The 19510-nt window shown below is 39.5% G+C and overlaps 1 protein-coding gene across 7 annotated transcripts in view; it reads right to left on the bottom strand.

Annotated features, from left to right (window-relative positions):
* NPNT (nephronectin) overlaps positions 1–19510 on the bottom strand; it is a 76013-nt gene that overhangs the window by 19109 nt on the left and 37394 nt on the right. For 6 of the 7 annotated variants that reach the window (XM_060012850.1, XM_060012851.1, XM_060012852.1 and 3 more), the window contains 5 exons: positions 15404–15523; positions 13717–13836; positions 11952–12086; positions 11487–11609; positions 9749–10126 (listed from right to left, as the gene is read on the bottom strand). In XM_060012850.1, coding sequence (XP_059868833.1) covers positions 9749–10126; positions 11487–11609; positions 11952–12086; positions 13717–13836; positions 15404–15476 — 829 coding nt within the window. In that variant the 5' untranslated portion in view covers positions 15477–15523. The remainder of the gene's footprint in view (positions 1–9748; positions 10127–11486; positions 11610–11951; positions 12087–13716; positions 13837–15403; positions 15524–19510) is intronic. The other variant, XM_060012848.1, reaches the window with a different exon arrangement.

The raw sequence follows: 19510 nt of genomic DNA, 5'->3' as shown, positions 1-19510 counted from the left end.
GGGATGAGTGACTAGGGTTTTAAGAGGCCACCTCTTGCATCTCCCCTCCACACCGCTTTCTCTTCTCCTCCTCTCCCTCTGCCCCCTCCCTTTTCTCCTCTGCCCCTTTCTTTCCCTCTCCAGATGAAGAACATACACATTACAGCTTTAAATTACCAGAGAGAAGCAAATAAAAAGATTGGAAAAGAGACTCTGACATTTCCTTAACTACATTAGAGAGAAAATTCCCAGCCATCTACTACTGATTACTAGCAAAAAGCAAAAGCCTGCTGGGCTCAACAGAAATAAGCCCTTGTGTGCTAAAGCTTTCACTGTGTAGGAAAAATCCAAAAAGTTCAAAAGACACCTTTGGGCTGAGAGTAAAGAGCAGAACTGGGAACAATTATATCTCTAGTGAAAGGTGCAACCTACACACAGCTAATAATAATGAGCCCCAATTTGTGACTCCCCTCTCTCTCTTCTCATAAAGTTTCAGGACAACTTGAAGCACTGCCTGGAACAATTGCTAAGTGTGGCCATAAAGGTGATGACTCAACTTTTCTAGATCAGGAGATCATTTGACAGGGAACGTGGAGGGAGAGAAGAAGGAAGGAGACGAGAGAGGGGATGCAGGGGCGAGGCAAGAGATGGCATCTTAGACCCCTTGTCTTTCATCCCCACTCTGTCATCTCTAAAGATCCCTGGGTTTTGCCACCAGAACTGTTTTTATCCCCTTGCCCTCTTCTAAGCCAAAGGAAGTCAGAAGGTTAGGCGCTGTCAGGACCGAGTCCGAGTACTGGAACGGAACGCAGGCGGTACCACAGCCGACTATTTGACTACAGTACAGCTGCTTGGGTGAGTGCGGCACGAACACCCCCGAGGTGACACAGGTGACACCTGTGGGGGACAGGTGTCAATGCCCTCAGGCCAAATGAATCACTTTAGAGGAAGAAAGGAAGCTTTTATTTCTGATACTTATCAGACCCATCATGTATGTTTCTCATCTAGACAGATTCATCTCTGAAAAGGCTGTTGTTACTATTTGCTCGGTAAAGAAGTTGAGGTGATGCTGTCTCTGTTTTTACATCACAACTGTTCAATTAGGTACCGTAAACCCCTAAATAAAACAGGATGTTCCAATTATTTGGTCATAAGTAAAGGGTCTATAAAATAGCAGCCTTCTATTTTCATTTTCTCTGCTCCCCTAATAGCTCATACTTGCAAATCAATTTGTTTCTAAAGGATCTGGTTAGCCAAAAATATCATTTAAAATATTGTGAACATTAAAACTGTAACGAACCATAATAAAAAGCATCAGAAAAATATAAACTCAAAACCAGAACACAAAATAGGGCTGTGTTTTTATGAGTTAAGTAGGAAATGTTATCATTACCATATAAATGAATTCAACAACATCAACAGAAGCAGTATAGCTATTGTGTATTGAGTTCTTATTATATGCCAAGCACACTCTCACCTAATTTTCACAACAGCCCAATGTAGTAGATACTATTATTATCACAACTTACAGATGAGGAAACATAGGAAGATTTAGTAACATGCCCCAAATCTCAGAGTGGCTATGGCACAATACTTTTCATTACAACCCTATAGACTAATGTGCATAAAACTCAACAAAAAATCTGATTTCTGACTTTGGTCACGTTCACTAAGAACTCAATTTATACTTTCCGGAAAGAGCTATTTTTTTCTTTACCAGCCATCATAGGATCCAATTAAAATATACATAAAGTGCCTTGAAAACTTTCAGAATTCACAGCACCAGAATCTGACCTACAAGCAGTCCTTCAAAACCCTTACTGAAATTTCATCTTCAGGGAGATGTCAGGCATCTTCTGGGAGATGTCAGGCATCTTCTCAGGGTCTCTCTAGGCCTTACGGTTTACTAGAAAGCAAACTAGTTTGAAGACCTGTTCACCCCTCAGCAGAAACAATCTTTTCACTCATCACCACATAGAATCAGAAAAGATCGTATTTCCATGACTAAGCACAATGTGATCACACCAGCCAGACTGTAAAATCCGTAAAAGGGAAATGAGAGAAAAAAACCTGTGGACCGCAGGCAGCAAAGCAGCAATCATTAAAGTGCAAACAGTTTTGTTCTTACTGGTGGTGCTTGGAATTTCAACACATTCTCATGAACATCACAGCAACCATGAGTCTGGTTTCCTGATATGGCCACTCATAAGAGCACCTGATACGTATTACAATGTATTCTATAATCTTTACTCTGCAACACTTTTTTTCTTTATATGACCCAGAGGCTATGTGCTATATTTTAGGCACAATTTTAAACAACCCACATCTGGCTAATTCCGCCTCCATTCAAGACATGGTTCTGCTGGGTTGGAGCTGCCATTATTGGTTTAGAGGGCCCTACGCTTCAGTGCAGTCAGCAGATCAGCAGTGTTACTTACTTCTGAGCTTGTTAAAAATGCAGAATCTCAGGCCCTAACCTAGACCCACTGAATCAAAGTTTTCATTTTAACAAAGTGTCTGTGTGACCTGTACACACACTAAAGACTGAGATGTACGTCCCTAGAAAGTCCGATTTAGTAAGTTGGTGGTAGAAATTAGGCATCTACATTTTCAAGAGGCAGCCTAGGTTGTTCTGGTTCAACTGAGCTTCTGATAACACTTTTCTACTTCCTGATCCAAGTGCTATTATATTCCTTGCAGAGCTTCCTAGCTAAAACTGGACAGATCTGACGTGCTCAATTGTAAAGAAATTTTGAAAGGTTAAAAATAAGTTAAAACTTTGAATGAATTTTTAAAAACCAGTAAGTTCTAAATAAAGTTAACATGATTCACAATCAGAATCCCCCGGGGTACTTTTTCAAAACACACGACTCAACTCTCCTGCTGGGAGAGCAGGATTCTATTACCCCTGGCCCTTCTCCTAAGGATTGACTACTATAATAAATTACTGTGACCAGTGACACTGGGAATGGGAAGATTAAAAATCACTGCATGAGGATAACACAAAGACAAGGAAAATCACCTCAAATATCAACAGCTGGATAGATCCATGGTTACTATTTTGGTCTTTATCCTTCCAGACTTTTATATTCATCCCGACATATGAAGACATGTATTTTACACGTAATTGGGATCAAATGGTATGCACAGTTTTGTATATTCTTTTCACTTAACATTTTTATAACCTATGTACTTTCCCAAGTCATTAAACATTTAAAAAAAAACAAAAACATTACTTCATACTATTTCATGGTATTGCTAGACTGGAATTGCATTTTCCCCTAATGTCCTTTACTTTGGATTCTACATAATGTTTTTCTTATGTTCTCTGCTCTGGGATAGCTCCTACCTGCTCTTATACCAGATTTTTATCTTTGGTGTTCACCTGGTCTCCAACTTTTTAGCAATCCCCTACAGCATACCTCTGGCGTCCAGACAGGCAGCCCACCAGTTAAATCTGCCTTTCTTGCTCTAAGTCTGCCCAGCCCTTTTCTGCTCTCCCCTCCCCTCCAGGCTCTTCCAGAGTCCAAGATCAACCCACTGGTCTCAGAAACCATGCAAATGAGAGCCAATGGTAGAAGGCTATTCGATTTGTGGAGCATGGTCCCTGTAATTCTTAGTTCAGCCCAGCCTGACCTGAAGTGGGTTATAATAAACTCTAATCCCAACAGTTAAATAAACCCAGTTAAATCCACTCAGGAAATGATGCACATTATATACCTCTCCAAGAGATTCACAGTGACCATTAGCATATTGAAAAGTCCCACACTTAACAAACCTATTTAAGTGGCTAAACCAAGGGTCTCTTAAATTTATTTGACCTCGGAACTTTTTTAGGCATACACTTGCATAATATTCCAGAGAACTAATGTTCTATGAAACACACTTTAAGAAGCACTGGTCTGTCCCATTAGTGAAGGAACAAGAATTTCATGCTATATCAGGTAACTTTAGTGTTGCTCAAATCACACCTATAGAACTAGCCCTGAAAATACATCTGGTTATAATTCTGTTCACACAATCTGAAAAACCTAGGGTTCCTCAAGTTAAAATTATTTTTAAAACACATGTTTAATATTTCATATCATACATAAAAAGTCATTTCCTTAATCATGTATTATTTAAATGCTCCTGGGACTTCCCTGGTGGTGCAGTGGTTAAGAATCTGCCTGCAATGCAGGGAACACGGGTTTGAGCCCTGGTCTGGGAAGATCCCACGTGCTGCGGAGCAACTAAGCCCATGCGCCACGTCTACTGAGCCTGTGCTCTAGAGCCTGTGCGCCACAACTACTGAGCCCGCACGCCATGACTACTGAAGCCCGTGTTCCTAGAGCCCATGCTCCGCGACAAGAGAAGCCACCACAATGAGAAGCCCGCGCACCACAACGAAGAGTAGCCCCCGCTCGCTGCAACTAGAGAAAGCCCGCTCACAGCAATGAAGACCCAGCGCGGCCAAAAATAAATAAAATAAATAATAAAAGTGTAATAGAAAAATTATTTGAGCTAGTTTCAGGAGCTAGGAAATATATACTTTGAAACATTATCATCGTTTTCCTTCTCACTAACTTTGACTTTTCAGATTTAATAATCCACTGAATAGAATATCAATCTCCAAAAACGAAGGGAGGAAAGGGAGAGAGAGAGAGAGAAAGATGGTGGAAGCACAATTAAAAACCTCCCCATATTATAAAAATAAGTCACAATCAGGAAAGAATATTTTTTATTTCTTAAATATAGATTTAATGCATTACTAAACTAGCTTGTGTATGGAAATTGATTACCTGATGATAATTTTTATTTTAAAATGTCAAGAGTGATTGATCTAATCATTCATTTCTATGTCCCACAAATAGTATTCAATTGCTGATTATGTGCCAGGCATTATTCTAGGTTCTTGAGATATACCAATGAGCAAAACCGAGAAAGACCCCTGCCCCTCAAAAAGCTTATATTCTAGTCAGAAGAGACTAAAAGAGACATTATAAATAAGTAAACAAGATAGTATATAGAAGGTGATAAATGCTATTTTTAAAAACAGTAGAGAGTTGTGAGATCACGTGTGCTGGCAGTGGCTGCAGAGGTCACAGTATTGAAGGGGGGGGTCAGAGTGGCCTCACTGGCAAGTTCAGATGTGCATGAAGAGGTGAGAAAGTGAGACAAGCTGATAGCCGGAGGAAGAGTGTTCTAGAAAGAGGGAAGGGCTGGAGCAAAACTCCTAAGATGGGAGAAGCTGGAGGAACAGCGAGGAGGCTGGAGTGAAGTGAATGAGGGGAAGAGTGCTAGGAGATGTGATCTGAGGACTTTGGAAGCCGCCAGGAGGGCTTCTGTTCTCACTGAAGGAAGTCGGTGCTAATGCAGAGCTTTGAACAATGACATCTCATTTAAGTTTTAAAAGGTGACTCTGGCTGCTGGGTTGAGGAGAGACAGCAGAGGGACAAGGGTGGGAGCAGGCAGACCGACTGAAAGGCTACCTCAGTACAGATCCGCGGGTCCTCACCCGTCATTCTCAAATCCAAAAGCTGCTTCCATAAACTCATTAGGTGGCAAATCTAACCTTCACTTAACCTAACTTAAATGGCTTTAGTAGCCAAATTCGTGTAAATATTCATGTTTCCCTGTAGAAACATTAATATGCTTCAGTGTGTGCTATACAGCAAATGCACCTTATTACTTTTCTAAAATCTAAAAAAATGCTCTATTACGTATCTGGAAACAGGATTTTGGACCTGTACACCAGGGGGAAGTATGGCCTGGGCCAGACTGGTAGCCCTGGCGATGGTGATCAGTAGGCACACTTCAGATATAATTTGAAGCCGGGCTGACAGGATTTCCATACAGCTTCAATGTGGGTATAAAATGTAATTTAAAATGACTCCAAGTTTTTTGGCCTTAGCAATTGGTAGGATGGAGGTACTATCTCCTGGGGCGGGAAAAGCTGTGGGTAGAATGTGTTTGGGGTGACGATCAGGAATGATTAGACAAGTTGAGCTTGAGACATGTATCTTCATCCAACTAGAGCAGTTAAACAGGCAGGTGATATACAAGTCTAGAGTTTGGGGAGAAGTCTGGGCTAGAGATGTACTTGTGCTATAATTGTTTTTCTTCCTTGATTTCCTTTTAGAATATCTTTATAGTCTTTTCTTGGGGGACAATACATACCTACACACACACACACACACACACACACACACACACACACACATACACACCACAGAGGAAAGTTCTGTTTAACAACCTCTTCCATTAAACATATATATATCTCTCAATGTAAAGAAAAACACAACTGAAGTATGGGGCTATTTGGAGACTGCTCAACAGTGGCTGTAATTAACATCACCTGAAAATTCATGGAATGAGGAGAGCCAAAGTCTACTCTCAGACCAGTGGAGAATAAGGATGGCTTAAGAAATTATTATGCCAGAAATGAAGAAAATAGTCAATGAATAAATGGTGTTGAACTAAAATAGTGCTAAGGTTCCTTTCTGTTTTCACAGTGAATAAATACTAGTTATTTGTTCTGAATTAAGAACAGAACCACTCTCTTATTTGGAATATATGCTAAAGTCTCCAGACAGCAAATTAAGAAGTGTCCAAAATAATCCTCATCCATGCTGACATTAACCAGCAGCAAGGGCTGAAGATGAAATGAGGGCGGAATTTAATTTTTGGCAGGAATATCCAGAGGCAGCAATGCTATCTGTAGCATGCAACAGCCTTGGCATGGAATCAAGGTACTTCTTTCCCAGGGCATGTCTTTAAGATCACACTCTCTTAGAACAAGTGCTCTCAAACATCATCGGAACTCCGTGTCTCCCCAGTTTCATCCTGCTAAATTCTGTTGGTGAACTTCAATGTTATTTATTTATTTATTTATTTTTTGTGGTACGCGGGCCTCTCACTGTTGTGGCCTCTCCCGTTGCGGAGCACAGGCTCCGGACGCGCAGGCTCAGCGGCCATGGCTCACGGGCCCAGCCGCTCCGCGGCATGTGGGATCCTCCCGGACCGGGGCACGAACCCACGTTCCCTGCATCAGCAGGCGGACTCTCAACCACTACACCACCAGGGAAGCCCTTCAATGTTATTTTTAATTCGTATGTGTGTTGGTATAGAGAGGAATAATGGGAAGCAAGAGAAACTTTTAAAAAGAGAACACATTAAAAGGCTCAGAAAGAGGTCGAAAAATTACAAATTTTGTTCTGGTAATAAGGGAACAACCTCTTCCTCCTTCAGAACTTCTCCTTTACCTATAGCCTCTATCACCATTGGTGGTACCCAGTCACCCATTAAAAATCTGGAATCTTTAAATCCAACCTAGCTCCAGTTTAGATTTAACCACCAGCTTACAGTAAATACAAGGGGTAGCTGTCCAGTTTTTCTCATCAATCCTTGGCTCAAGCTGCCAGTTTGTTGGCAGTTTATTGCACATGCTGTGCTGCTTCCTACACCTGTGCCTCTGTTGTGTGGTCCCCGTGAACTATAATGCCTCCCTTTTTTCATCCCCTTTGCCCCATTTCACTCAAGAAGCCTCCCCACTCCCCAAACTGTCCCTGGCCAAAGATGGGTTAGGCACCCTTTCTCTCTACCCCCATAATGTCCCACACAAATCTCTCCCACTAACACAGTACCACAGTTATCTTCGGGGCAACTGTCTTTTCCACCAGACTATAAGGTTTTCTGTTTTACCTTTGTAAGCCCAATGCCTAATATAGGGCCTGGCATTCTAAAACACACTAAAAATGTTTACTGATTGAATGAATGAACACTCAGATTAAAAGTTACATGGCACGTGCTATATTAAGCTCCCCATCTCTAAGAGTTTTCAAGTAAATATGAATATGTTAGAATTCTCATACTGGATAGAAGCTGTGATCTACTATATAACTTTGTGATACTCCTTCCATTTCTATTCACACTCTTATTTGCCCAACTGACTGGCTTCTATATAGCTCTTTACAATATTTCATAATAGGGATATATAACTTACACTTTGTATCTATGAGTTTTATTCTTATTCAAGCCATGGCCTGTGGTTGAAATGCCATCATAAAAAGCTTATTAAAAATGTGCTAACACAAAAGACCCCAAATAGCCAAAGCAATCCTGAGAAAGAAGAACAAGGTGGTAGGCATCACACTTCCTGATTTCAAGCTATACTAAAAAGATATAGTCATCAAAGAGTATTGTACTGGCATAAAAACAGACACATAGACCAATGGAACAAAATCAAGAGCCCAGAAATAAACCTAAGCACATGCGGTCAAATAATATTTGACAAGGGAGCCAAGAATACTCAAGGGAGAAAATTCAGTCTCTTCATACATGGTGCTGGAAAAATTGGATAGCCACATGCAAAAGAATGAATCTAGACCCTAAACTTACACCACTCACAAAAATTAGCTCGAAATGAATTAAAGACTTGAACATAAGACCTGGAACCACAAAACTCCTAGAAGAAAACGTAGGAAGAAAGCTCCTTGACATGGGTCTTGGCAATGATTTTTTGATATGACACCTAAAGTACAAGCAATAAAATCATAAGTGGGATGACGTCAAACTAAAAAGCTTCTGCACAGCAAAAGAAACCATCAACAAAACGAAAAGACAACCTATGGAATGGGAAAAAATGTTTGCTAATCATGTATCTGGCAAGGGGCTAACATCTAAAATATATAGGGAACTCATACCACTTAATAGCAAAAAATCCAATAATCCAGTTAAAAAGTGGGCAAAGGACCTGAACAGGCATTTGTCCAAAGAAGATACACTAAATGGCCAACAGATACATGAAAAGATGCTCAGCATCATTAATTACTAGGGAATGCAAATCAAAACCACAATGAGATATCACCTCATACCTGTTAGAATGGCTGTTTACCAAAAGGACAAGAGATAACAAGTGGGTGAGGGTGTGGAGATAAGGGAACCCTGATGCGCTGTTGGTGGGATTTTAAGCCGGTGCAGCCACTATGGAAAACAGTATGGAGGTTCCACAAAAAACTGAAAACAGAACTACCATATGATCCAGCAATCCTAGTTCTGGGAATATATCCAAAGGAAATAAAAACACTATGCGTAAGAGATATCTGCACCTCTTCGTTCACAGCATTATTTACAATAGCCAAGACATGGAAACAACCGAAGTGTCCACTGACAGATGAATGAAGAAATTGTGGTATATACAAACATATCTACAGTGTAATATTAGTGAGCCGTAACAATGAGAAGATCCTGCCATCTGAGACAACATGGATGGACCTTGAGGATAGAATGCTAAGTGAAATAAATCTGACAGAGAAAGGCAAATACTGTACATGACCTCACTTACATGTGGACTGTTAAAAGAAAACAAACCCATAGAAAAAGGGATCAGATTTGTGGTTACTAGAGGTGGGAAGGGAAAACAGGATGAAGGTGGTCAAAAGGTACAAATCCAGTTATAAGATACACTAGTACCAGGGATGTAGCATACAACAATATACACAACAACGACTATAGTTATACCTGCTGTATAACTTATATGGAAGTTGTTAAGACAGTAAGTCCTAAGAGTTCCCATACCAAAGAAAAAAAATGTGTTTTCCTTTTCTTCTATTTTGTATCTACGTGAAATGATGGATGTTAACTAAACATACTGTGGTAATCATTTCATGATACGGATAAGCCAAACCACTATGCTGTACTCAAACGTATACGGTGCTGTATGTTAATTACATCTCAATAAAACTGGGAATAAAACCCTCAAAAAAATGTGGTAACGTTTATGACTCACTGAACACATCTCCTCGGGGTTTCGGAGGCTCTGTCTGTATCCTGTTGTCAACTGTAATCCTTCTTGGAGACACAGTGGCAACTGGTGCTACACTTGGCAGGCTGGTGGTTGGTCCTCCTGGGGCTGCTGCTGGTGGAGGTGTTCTGAGTTCTGTGGGTGGGGCAGGCTGTGGCGCTGGCTTCAGGGCAGGTCTTGCTGTTGGCTCAGAGGTGGGCCTGCTGGTAATGACAGCAGGTACATAGGGTGTCTTCAGAGGCCACCTAGTACTTCTGACATCAGGGATCCAATTACTGTGTCCTCCATCACCCCTTGAAATGGTACCATTTTCCTTTGGTACATGAATTGGACCTGAAGGTTCAATCATGACTTTTGGAATATCTAAAATAGTAAATGTATTTAAATTAGTGTACAACCCTCTCACCTTAAGAAGTAAAATATCAAATTGTAAAAAAAAAACACATCAAAATACCTCATGCCAACTGGCTTACTTTTCACATTGAGAATATTCCCCTACTGTTAAGTCAGGCTGTTTTCCAAAAAAAATTAGTATGTGTGTGTATACGTAATATATACACATATATATTCATACACACATATATCTATTTGGTGGATATACACAAAAATTATATTGTTTTTCTGTAATGAAATGTATCATCTGAAACATAAAATGTTTTAAGTATTTGTAAAGTGGAAAGAGAAAAGAATCAATGAGATTTTTAAATGCAGAGATATTTTAAAATTTTAAAATATGAGAACTGTATATTTAGAGTCTATGTTAAGTGTCTCCATGGTATGTGTATATTATAAAATCATGTTTAGAATTGTCTGAAGACTAATAGTTTTCTCTTCCACACTTTATATAAATTAAATTCACATAAATACATTTACATTAAATGTTCTACTCACTGTTTTATATTTGGTTTTCCTTCCCCTTTACTAATTTATACAATTGCTTTTTAAAAAAAAATTTCAGAGGTCACCAAGATCACCTGTGGAAACTCTGTCCTTGATTGTATTCACCGAAAGGAATTAATATTTAATCTTCTTGTAAGCATATATTCCAGACTGGGAGTATAACTACATGACCCTTCAAAAATCCTTTAATCCTCATGATTTTATGCCCCATGATTTTCAGTAAATATTTTACTCCAGACATTTAAAAAATGATCTATCGTTGCATGAAATGTATGCTAAATTGTGGCCTTTGGTTTGTGAAACTTTCATCTTGGAGGGTACTTTTTTAATGTTTATCTACTGACATACATAGCCATACTACAAATAGAGCTTATAAAAATTTAAAAAGCAAAACAGTTCTGAACGTAGAGAAAATAAATATGGAAATGATTTTTTAAGAGCAGAATTGGAGGCATAAAACAGAGGAAAGAATATATTCAGATTATCCCACCATTATAATCTAATGTTAATGGCAAACATACATTTAAAATCAAATTCTCAAGGAGGGCTCTCTACTTTTGTACCAGCTAAGGAGAAGCTACTGAGAGTTTAGTCAAGGAACTGAATGCTTTTAAGATTAGAATGTATTACTGAGTCTTTAATTTTTAAAACTTCCTGAGCAAGTGATTTTATTGTTTGTGGAAATCACGGACTAGTATTACTAGATATGAAAAGTGATATTCGTTTGATAATTAATCTTGTTCCTTATCTTTCCTAGTAATGGCCTTTGTGTAATCTTGTACTTCCTGCTGGAATTTAGAGCTGGGAGACAAGCATGACTCACAAACACAATTCAGTCCATCGCCCTGGTATCCATCTTTACATTTACACTTGTAGGACCCGTGTACGTTGTAACATCGAGCAAAGGTGCTGCATTGATACTGACCAAGGGAGCATTCATCTATATCTGCATCAGGAAGTAGGAAAAGAGGAGGTTTATTTGGGAGATAAATATGATTACACATAAAATAAATATGATTATTTTATGATAAATATGATTACACCAAAAATACACAGTTTCAAATAAAATTTTTTTTTGCAATGTGAAGGTTCACGTAAAATTGACAGATAAAGAGAAGAAATAAAGTAGTGTGCGCCCAGAACTGCTAGTGTTTGAGTTTCACTTCTGTTTGTTTAATTTAATGCCAGTACCCTCCCCTGCCCTTGACATCCCAGTCATCACCATAATTAAGAGACCTTTCCGCTCCACAGGAAAAAACAACACAAAGCAAGGGTTGGGGTTCATTACCGTGACATTGGTATTTGCCTCCAATGTACATGAGGTCGAAGCCTTTATGACATTTGCAGATGTAACTCCCAAAAGTGTTGACACACTGCCTGTATCTAGGGCAGGAGGCTCTTCCAGTAGCACATTCATCAATGTCTAGAAACATAAGCCAATGCGTCTTAGGAAGGGCAACAGCACGTTCAGATGGAGGAGCTTTTAAAATACACTACTGTCTGCAAATGGTTGTGCGCACGTAGTGGCTCATCATAAATGTTATCCAGCTGGTTGCCCTGACAGGCAACATAAATCCCATATCTCCAAATTTCAACTCATCCTTCTAAGCCAAGCTGTCCTCCTCTTGTACCGTATCTCAGCATGTACTGCACCTGTATCCCCCCCGCAGTTGCTTGAACTAGAAACAGGAGTCATCCTTGACAACCGTGTTTCCCTTAACCTCAGCTGATTCTACCTCTGACAAATTCTTTGAACTCATTTACTCTGCTCTTCACCCACTGCCTTTACCCTAGCCCAAGCCACCAGGATAGACTATTCCAAGAGCCTCCAAACTGGCCTTTTCCCTGCCAATCTTAGCCTCTCCAAAGCATTCCCACTCAACTGTCAACAAATGATTTTATTAAGACATAAGAAGGGATTGTTCCCATGCTCAAAACTCTCAACTGTTTCTACTTGCTTTCTGAATTCATTCCTCATTCCTCATCACGTCTTTGACGACCTTGTAATAAACAGTCCTCACCCACCTCACTGGCTGTATCTCAAGCCACCCCCACCCCATATGCTGTACTTAAGGATATGGTTTTCTTTCTTTCAGAACCTCAAACAGCCCAACCTGTCTTTCACTGCAGTGCTCTGCAACGTTTTCACCAGCTTGGCTGATTCTTCATGTGGCCAATGGTCCATGTCTAACTTCAGGGCTTTCCTTGACCATTATTTTCTAAAACAGATCCTTTTTGTTTTTTACTCCCTTAGTTATTCATATTAACACTTGGCATTGTTTGTAATTTTACTGAATATTTCTTTCTTTTCTGCCTCTTCCAGAGGATTGAAATCTTGTCTGCTTTGTCCATTACTCTATATCCTAGCACTTAGCACAGTGCCTGGTATATAGAAAGTACTCAGTAAATATCTCTTGAGCCCCTAAATACCTCCATTCATTCAGTGCTTACTACATGTGAGGTACCGTGCTAAGCTCTTTGCGTTCATGATCTCATTCAATCCTCACAAGGACATTACTCCCATTTTAAAGATGAGAAGACTGAAGCTCCAAGAAAGGAAGCCTCTTACCTAAGGTTACATATCAAGTCTATAGCAGAGCCAGGTTTAAAATCAAAGCCCAGACTCTTAACCACAATCTTTTACTGCCTTCCTAATTTACAGGGGGAAAAAAAAAAAAACTAACCCTTTAGTGCAATACATACAGTCTAGCCCTGTCTACCAGCTCAGCTTCAATACTCATTGCCTCTTACGTCCTAGAAATACTGAGCTCTTCTTGTTCCCTGAATATTATGCTCCCTCTAAACTTCGATGCCTTTGCACGTGTGGTTTCCTCTGCCTGAAGCTTCCTCCTGTCCCTCATTTTTTTTTGGAAACAAAGTTTCCACGGTCTTTTCACAGAGAGAGGTCCCCTTCTGAGACATCTGATACTGTCTAAAGGATAGCTAATTACCTGATGTTGAGTAACTGCCCTTTTTCCTTCCTGCCATCACATTTCACTTCCTTCCTTACCCTAGAGAGACTGCTGATAGAGATGCTTGATTTTACAACTCACCCACACAGGTCCTCCCATCAGGAGCCAGCCGTAGGCCAGGAGAGGGGCACTGGCACCGAATTTGTCCTTTGACAACATCACAGCCATACTGACAGTTTGCCATGGAGCACGTCAGGGCACCTGGAAAGACAGTGACTGTCCGAGAGAGGCAGAGGGCATACTCTGTACCTCATATAACTATGTTTTCTACTTGTCCTGAAATCAGTGACACTGAATCAACAATGCAGATGAAAAGGGCTTAGTTCTCCAACAGTCTAAAGAAAGTCAAAAATAGGAGGAAGAACACAAAGACCTTCTTCCCTCAGGGATAATTAAGAAGGGAACCAGCTCTGTTAGCATCTGGGGAAGACCTTTAATGTATTTGAAGAAATAGAAGACAAATGTAAAACTTTATCTCAGAGAGATTATCTGGAAGCTTTTCCAGTAGCCAAGGAAATTGGAGCATTGAGGTATTTTTCCAGATTACTCATGTTAAGTGCTGGTCTTAACTAAGGCATCCAAGTAACTGTCTCAACCATCCATTAAACTTCTCCAGGCACAGCAGATTTCCCACTGAGTTGTACAATGTTAGAGGATTCTAGCATCACTGCCACATGTTAATAAACATGAACTCACCTTATTGCAAAAAGTTCCATGCTAAATATGCAATGATAAATAAAATTAGCTAACCTTTTTTATTTTATAAAATGCAACCCAGTTAGAGAGAGACAACTGATAATTAACTGATTGATAATTAACCAATTTAACTGACAGTTCAGTAAAATTAAAAATCAAGTCATCAATTGTTGGACATCATAGAACCACAATCTCAATTCAATGTTCAGCCTGCAGAGAATTTCAGGCCATTGTCTGTTTTATAAACACATCAAAATGATAGTAGGAAACACCATCCATTTCTTTCTTACAAAGACACACATGAAATCTACTTTTATGTTATTATAATCATTTTTTTAAATTTGAAGTAGGTTTTTTTTTTTTAAGAAAAAAACTTAGTCTTCAGACTACTATAAAGAAATGTAAAAATGAAGTGAGGGGCTTCCCTGGCAGCACAGTGGTTGAGAGTCCGCCTGCCGATGCAGGGGACACGGGTTCGTGCCCTGGTCCGGGAAGATCCCACATGCCGTGGAGCAGCTGGGCCCGTGAGCCGTGGCCACTGAGCCTGCGCGTCCAGAGCCTGTGCTCCACAACGGGAGAGGCCACAACAGTGAGAGGCCCGTGTACCGCAAAAAAAAAAAAAAAAAAAAATGAAGTGAGGAGGTACTTATGGACGGTTTATACTCAATCACCAGGCTGGATGGATTCTCTACCAGCAAATAATTTAGTGTCCATCCTTACCAAGAGCACAACAGCCCTCAAACAGTCACCAATGTTCTTTTTCTACATGGAATAGTTCTATGCCCAGATAGAAGACAAGCAGAAAAGTGCTAGGAAAAACGTTAGAAAATACATTAGTTTTGTGAGTCTTGTTCTAAAGACCATTTCCGAATCAATTTAACATTGGCAGCCCTGACAAAAGAATGTTAGACATCTACAGTGGGCAACTCTTATTTTGATTTTCCATTCCTTAGGCACACATACAAACACGTGCTCACATCCTGTTTAGGAGGAGGGCTAGGAGGCCACTTTTCACACACTCCCAGAGCACAGCATGAAGTCAAGCCCAAAGCAGTTAAGATTCTTGACATACTTGAGCAGGATCCATCCGGCATAAGCATGTATCCGTTGAGACAGTAGCACTTGTAGCTGCCGTAAGTGTTCATGCACCTGTGCTTGCAGGGCCGCGGCTTCAGGCCACACTCGTTTAAATCTGAAAAGAATGGGGTTGAAGCAGAAATTTGACAAAGCCTCAACATTAAAGCAAACCACTGAAAATGCTTCTCTATTCCAAAGAATGAAGAAGAGGAGTCAGTCAAGCTATAGTAACCAGCCATTTACATAAGAGACAGAGTCTGTTCACAGTGTCTTCGTTTTAATGCTGGTTACACTGGGGGCCACCAGGAGTTTCCTATCAGAGGTGACCGAAAGCCTTATAATAATGGAAGGCCGTGTGAATTTCTGAAGCTTAAGTAATGTAGTGCATGGGATCTCTGTTTACAAAGGACAGTTGGGAAGATTCCCCTCACAGACACGTGGCTTATCCTCCCTAGAAAGAGCAGAGCACAAACCATCTTTCTGACTCCAGAACCTCAAAATATCTGGGTGATACTACTAGATTCACTCCTGACAATGTGATCTTCCTATTTCAATTTCTTCCTGTCTCTGTTTAAAGAACATACTGTGTGAGCCTATCTTAGTTTACAGAAAGTACATGGATTTTTAACACTAGACTGCTTTGACCTTCCCAAAGAAAAGCTCTTTTTTCAGAGGATAGAAGCTCATTGAATTAGAGTGATCAATACTGAGGTTCCTCTTGTTCAATCTTATAAAGTGTATATTGATCTCAGATTAAAGAAGAAATGTCAGTCTCCTACTTTAGTAAAGCATTTGAGTCACAAAATAAAAAAAAAAAAGACCCTCCAACATCATAGTTTCATTCATTCTGCAGTTAGGAAGGGCATAAAGAAATACTAGTGGATAATATATAATAGATTATCATTATGTATTTCAGGTGTATGGGTTTAAATATCAATATGAAGTGGGTAAATAAACTTCACTTGAGAATTTTCCAACTCAAGTTGAACACTGCCTCAAGTGAAAATAAATCTCATAATGACAAATATACACTGAAACAGTAATGTCCAAAATACAGACTTCATTAAGAAGAAATGACGTGTTTATTTTGTCTGCACGGCCAGCATAAGTACCTGATTAGCATAATTTAATTATCTACTAATCCATATCGTCAAATCAGAAATAAGGATATATCTAGTCGCAAGTTGTTTTCAAATCTAACCAAATTTAAATCTTGCCAACTTGGCCTTTTTTCTAACCTTCACACAACTGTAAGCAGATCTGCAGCTGGGTGAAGCCTGCGGAGGTTACATAAATAAACCAGACGCCTTCATCATCTCCTATGCTTTCTTTAATTTTAAACGTCATACTCTCTTGTCCAGTCAAGGGTATTCACTTCACTTCTCATATTCTTCTACCTTGTATTTTAATATTTATTAAAAATTAGAGTCAGGGAATCTTTTCTCATGTTCTAAGAGGAGTTAATTATCATGCCTAATATGTCCCTGCAGATTCACATCTGGCTTTGAAAAATCCCTGATTGACATTATAGTAAACAGTATTTAAATCTGAATATATTGTTAGAGAAAGGCTTTGTGTTTTAAATATTCTTTTGTACTTAAGTAGAAATATAACAGAATAGTACAACGAATAACAGAGTAAGACTGAATCCTGTACCTCAAGGGTAGGATACTGATGGATATAAAATGTGTCCATTAAGAACCCTTAAGTTTATTCTTAACAAGCCCCAGAAACTTCCGTGAGTTCCTGATGGGAACTGGTTAGATATTTATAGCTCCAGGCAGCTCCCATACAAGGTGTATTTACGCTGATGGAAATTTCTTCAGACGCTATGGCCATGAACTAAAGCTGAGGCCACTCCAGTCTTGGCTGATAAAGGGCCCCTTACGATGGCTATGAGAGTCTTTATGATCCAGACTGGGGTTGCTGGTGGTCTTCAATCCAAATTTATCTTTCCCTTCCCATACGCAAAAGCACTTTGGGGTTAAGAATCATGAAACTGAAAGGAAATGTAAAATCGATAAGATGTCATAATTCCAATAAAAAGACCCAAACCAACCTGAGAATCACCTATGAAATAATATGGAAAAGGAAATAAACAGGCAGCATTCAGTGGGCAAATGTAGAATGTTTGTTGGCTATTTTACTATTAATAAACTGACACGTAAGTATCCAGATAGGCTGAAAGCAATTTGAGAAAGCTGTACTCTAACCATCGGTGACGGGCTGGATGACACTCCCTAATAGTTAGCTGGCTGCTGTCGATGTCCCCCGTGACTGCTACCATTGCCACTGACCACACGCATGTGTCTCCTAAAAACTTCCCACTGACCCTTACAAAACCACTGCAGAAACGATGAAATAGGATTCCATAATAATCAACAATGATCAATTTTTACCAAATATCAGAACTTTGCTAAAGCAGGAAGCTTCAAAAGATTAAAAGCATCTGGTGTCCTGGTGATGAACTTTTTCCTCAATATTCAGGGTTTCTAGTCTATGATTATTATACCTTATTTTCTTACTGACCAAATGCCTTATAAAATTGAGTTAATACTTGCTGCTTCCAAAATGTCTTGGATTATAGACCTAGTGACAGTTTTATTACTATCAGATTAAGTCAGAAATTCAAAAATGACACTTCCAATTTATAGTAAATGCTCCTATAATAATAAGCAAAATGTAGAGAACAATTACTCTTGATCTCACTTTCTCAAATCAATCTTAAAAGTTGATAAGAGAACGTAGGAAGAAAACTTTAGTGCCTTTATTTTAAATTTACTTAAATCTTGCTCTTTTTTCTAGAAGTTTGTGATGTAACATACCCTATAAGGAAAATCTATGATAAAAAACTAATGAATTTGGGCTTCCCTCGTGGCGCAGTGGTTGAGAGTCCACCTGCCGATGCAGGGGACACAGGTTCATGCCCTGGTCCGGGAAGATCCCACACGCCGCAGAGCGGCTGTGCCCATGAGCCATGGCCGCTGAGCCTGCGCGTCCGGAGCCTGTGCTCCGCAACGGGAGAGGCCACAACAGTGAGAGGCCTGTGTACCGCAAAAAAACAAACAAACAAAACTAATGAGTTCTATCATGTACCTATCTTACATCAAGGACAGAACTTTACAATTAAACCACTTATATTCAAATGCTTAAATTGTTGTATATACAATTCTTAAAGAGCATCTATTCCAGTCAGGAGCATATTTTAGCAAGTTGGTGAATTCAGGAGCTTGGGTTGGGGGAGAAGGGGAAGGGGCTGGTTCAGAACAAAAACTGCAAGCTGCGCAGCATTATAATTACACTTCAGGAAGAAAAAAGAATCAGAAATTTTATTAGCATGCAGACACTGAAAAGTGCTTGAAAATCTGGAAGAGATTAATTGAGTATGATAGCCCAATGGATTTTTAAGGAAAATAATCTTTCATTCATTCAATGTAATTTAGACCATTTTTTTCCCTTTGAGGCTTAAACTGTGCAATGTCTCAGAAGTCTAAGCTTTTACTTTTATCTGACTCAAGTGGAGGTCACAGGCAAACAGATCTCAATATGTCAACTGCCATAACTTTTACTCTTTAAATTTTTAATTATATACTTCCATAAAAAATTTTTTTAAAAGAAAAAAAAATTTCAATGATTCTGAAATTCATCCCATTGCCCTAATTTCTTGATCCAAATGCATCAAGCTCCCTATGAACAGAAACAGTAATTAATAATTTAAATGAGTTTAATTCAGTCATTCTAAGTTCCTAACTGTATGAGTGAGTGAGGAATAAAGTCTTTTAGAAATACTGTAGAGTCATACTGCCACCTAATTTTTCTACAAAATCTTCCAGCCTAATGAAGACATTAATACTTTTGGTGTTTCTATTCTCACACCAGTCCTGTAGGTGAAGAGAGCAGGAGTTACTCTCCTTCTATTACGAACTGGTTTGCTAAGACTTGCTCTCAATCATTGAGCTACTTCAGCGCCGTGCTAGAACCAGAACTCAGGCTTTCTAGTATCACAAAATGTTCACCAAAAGAAGGAAGCTAATGTATGGTTTGATTTCCAAGTGACCTAAAAACTCTACACCCCAAATGTGGTCATGGGGAAGAGGACTTG

Source organism: Delphinus delphis, chromosome 5 (genome assembly GCF_949987515.2).
Source record: "Delphinus delphis chromosome 5, mDelDel1.2, whole genome shotgun sequence".
Lineage (NCBI taxonomy): Eukaryota > Metazoa > Chordata > Mammalia > Artiodactyla > Delphinidae > Delphinus > Delphinus delphis.
This window is presented reverse-complemented; position numbering and strand designations above follow the sequence as displayed.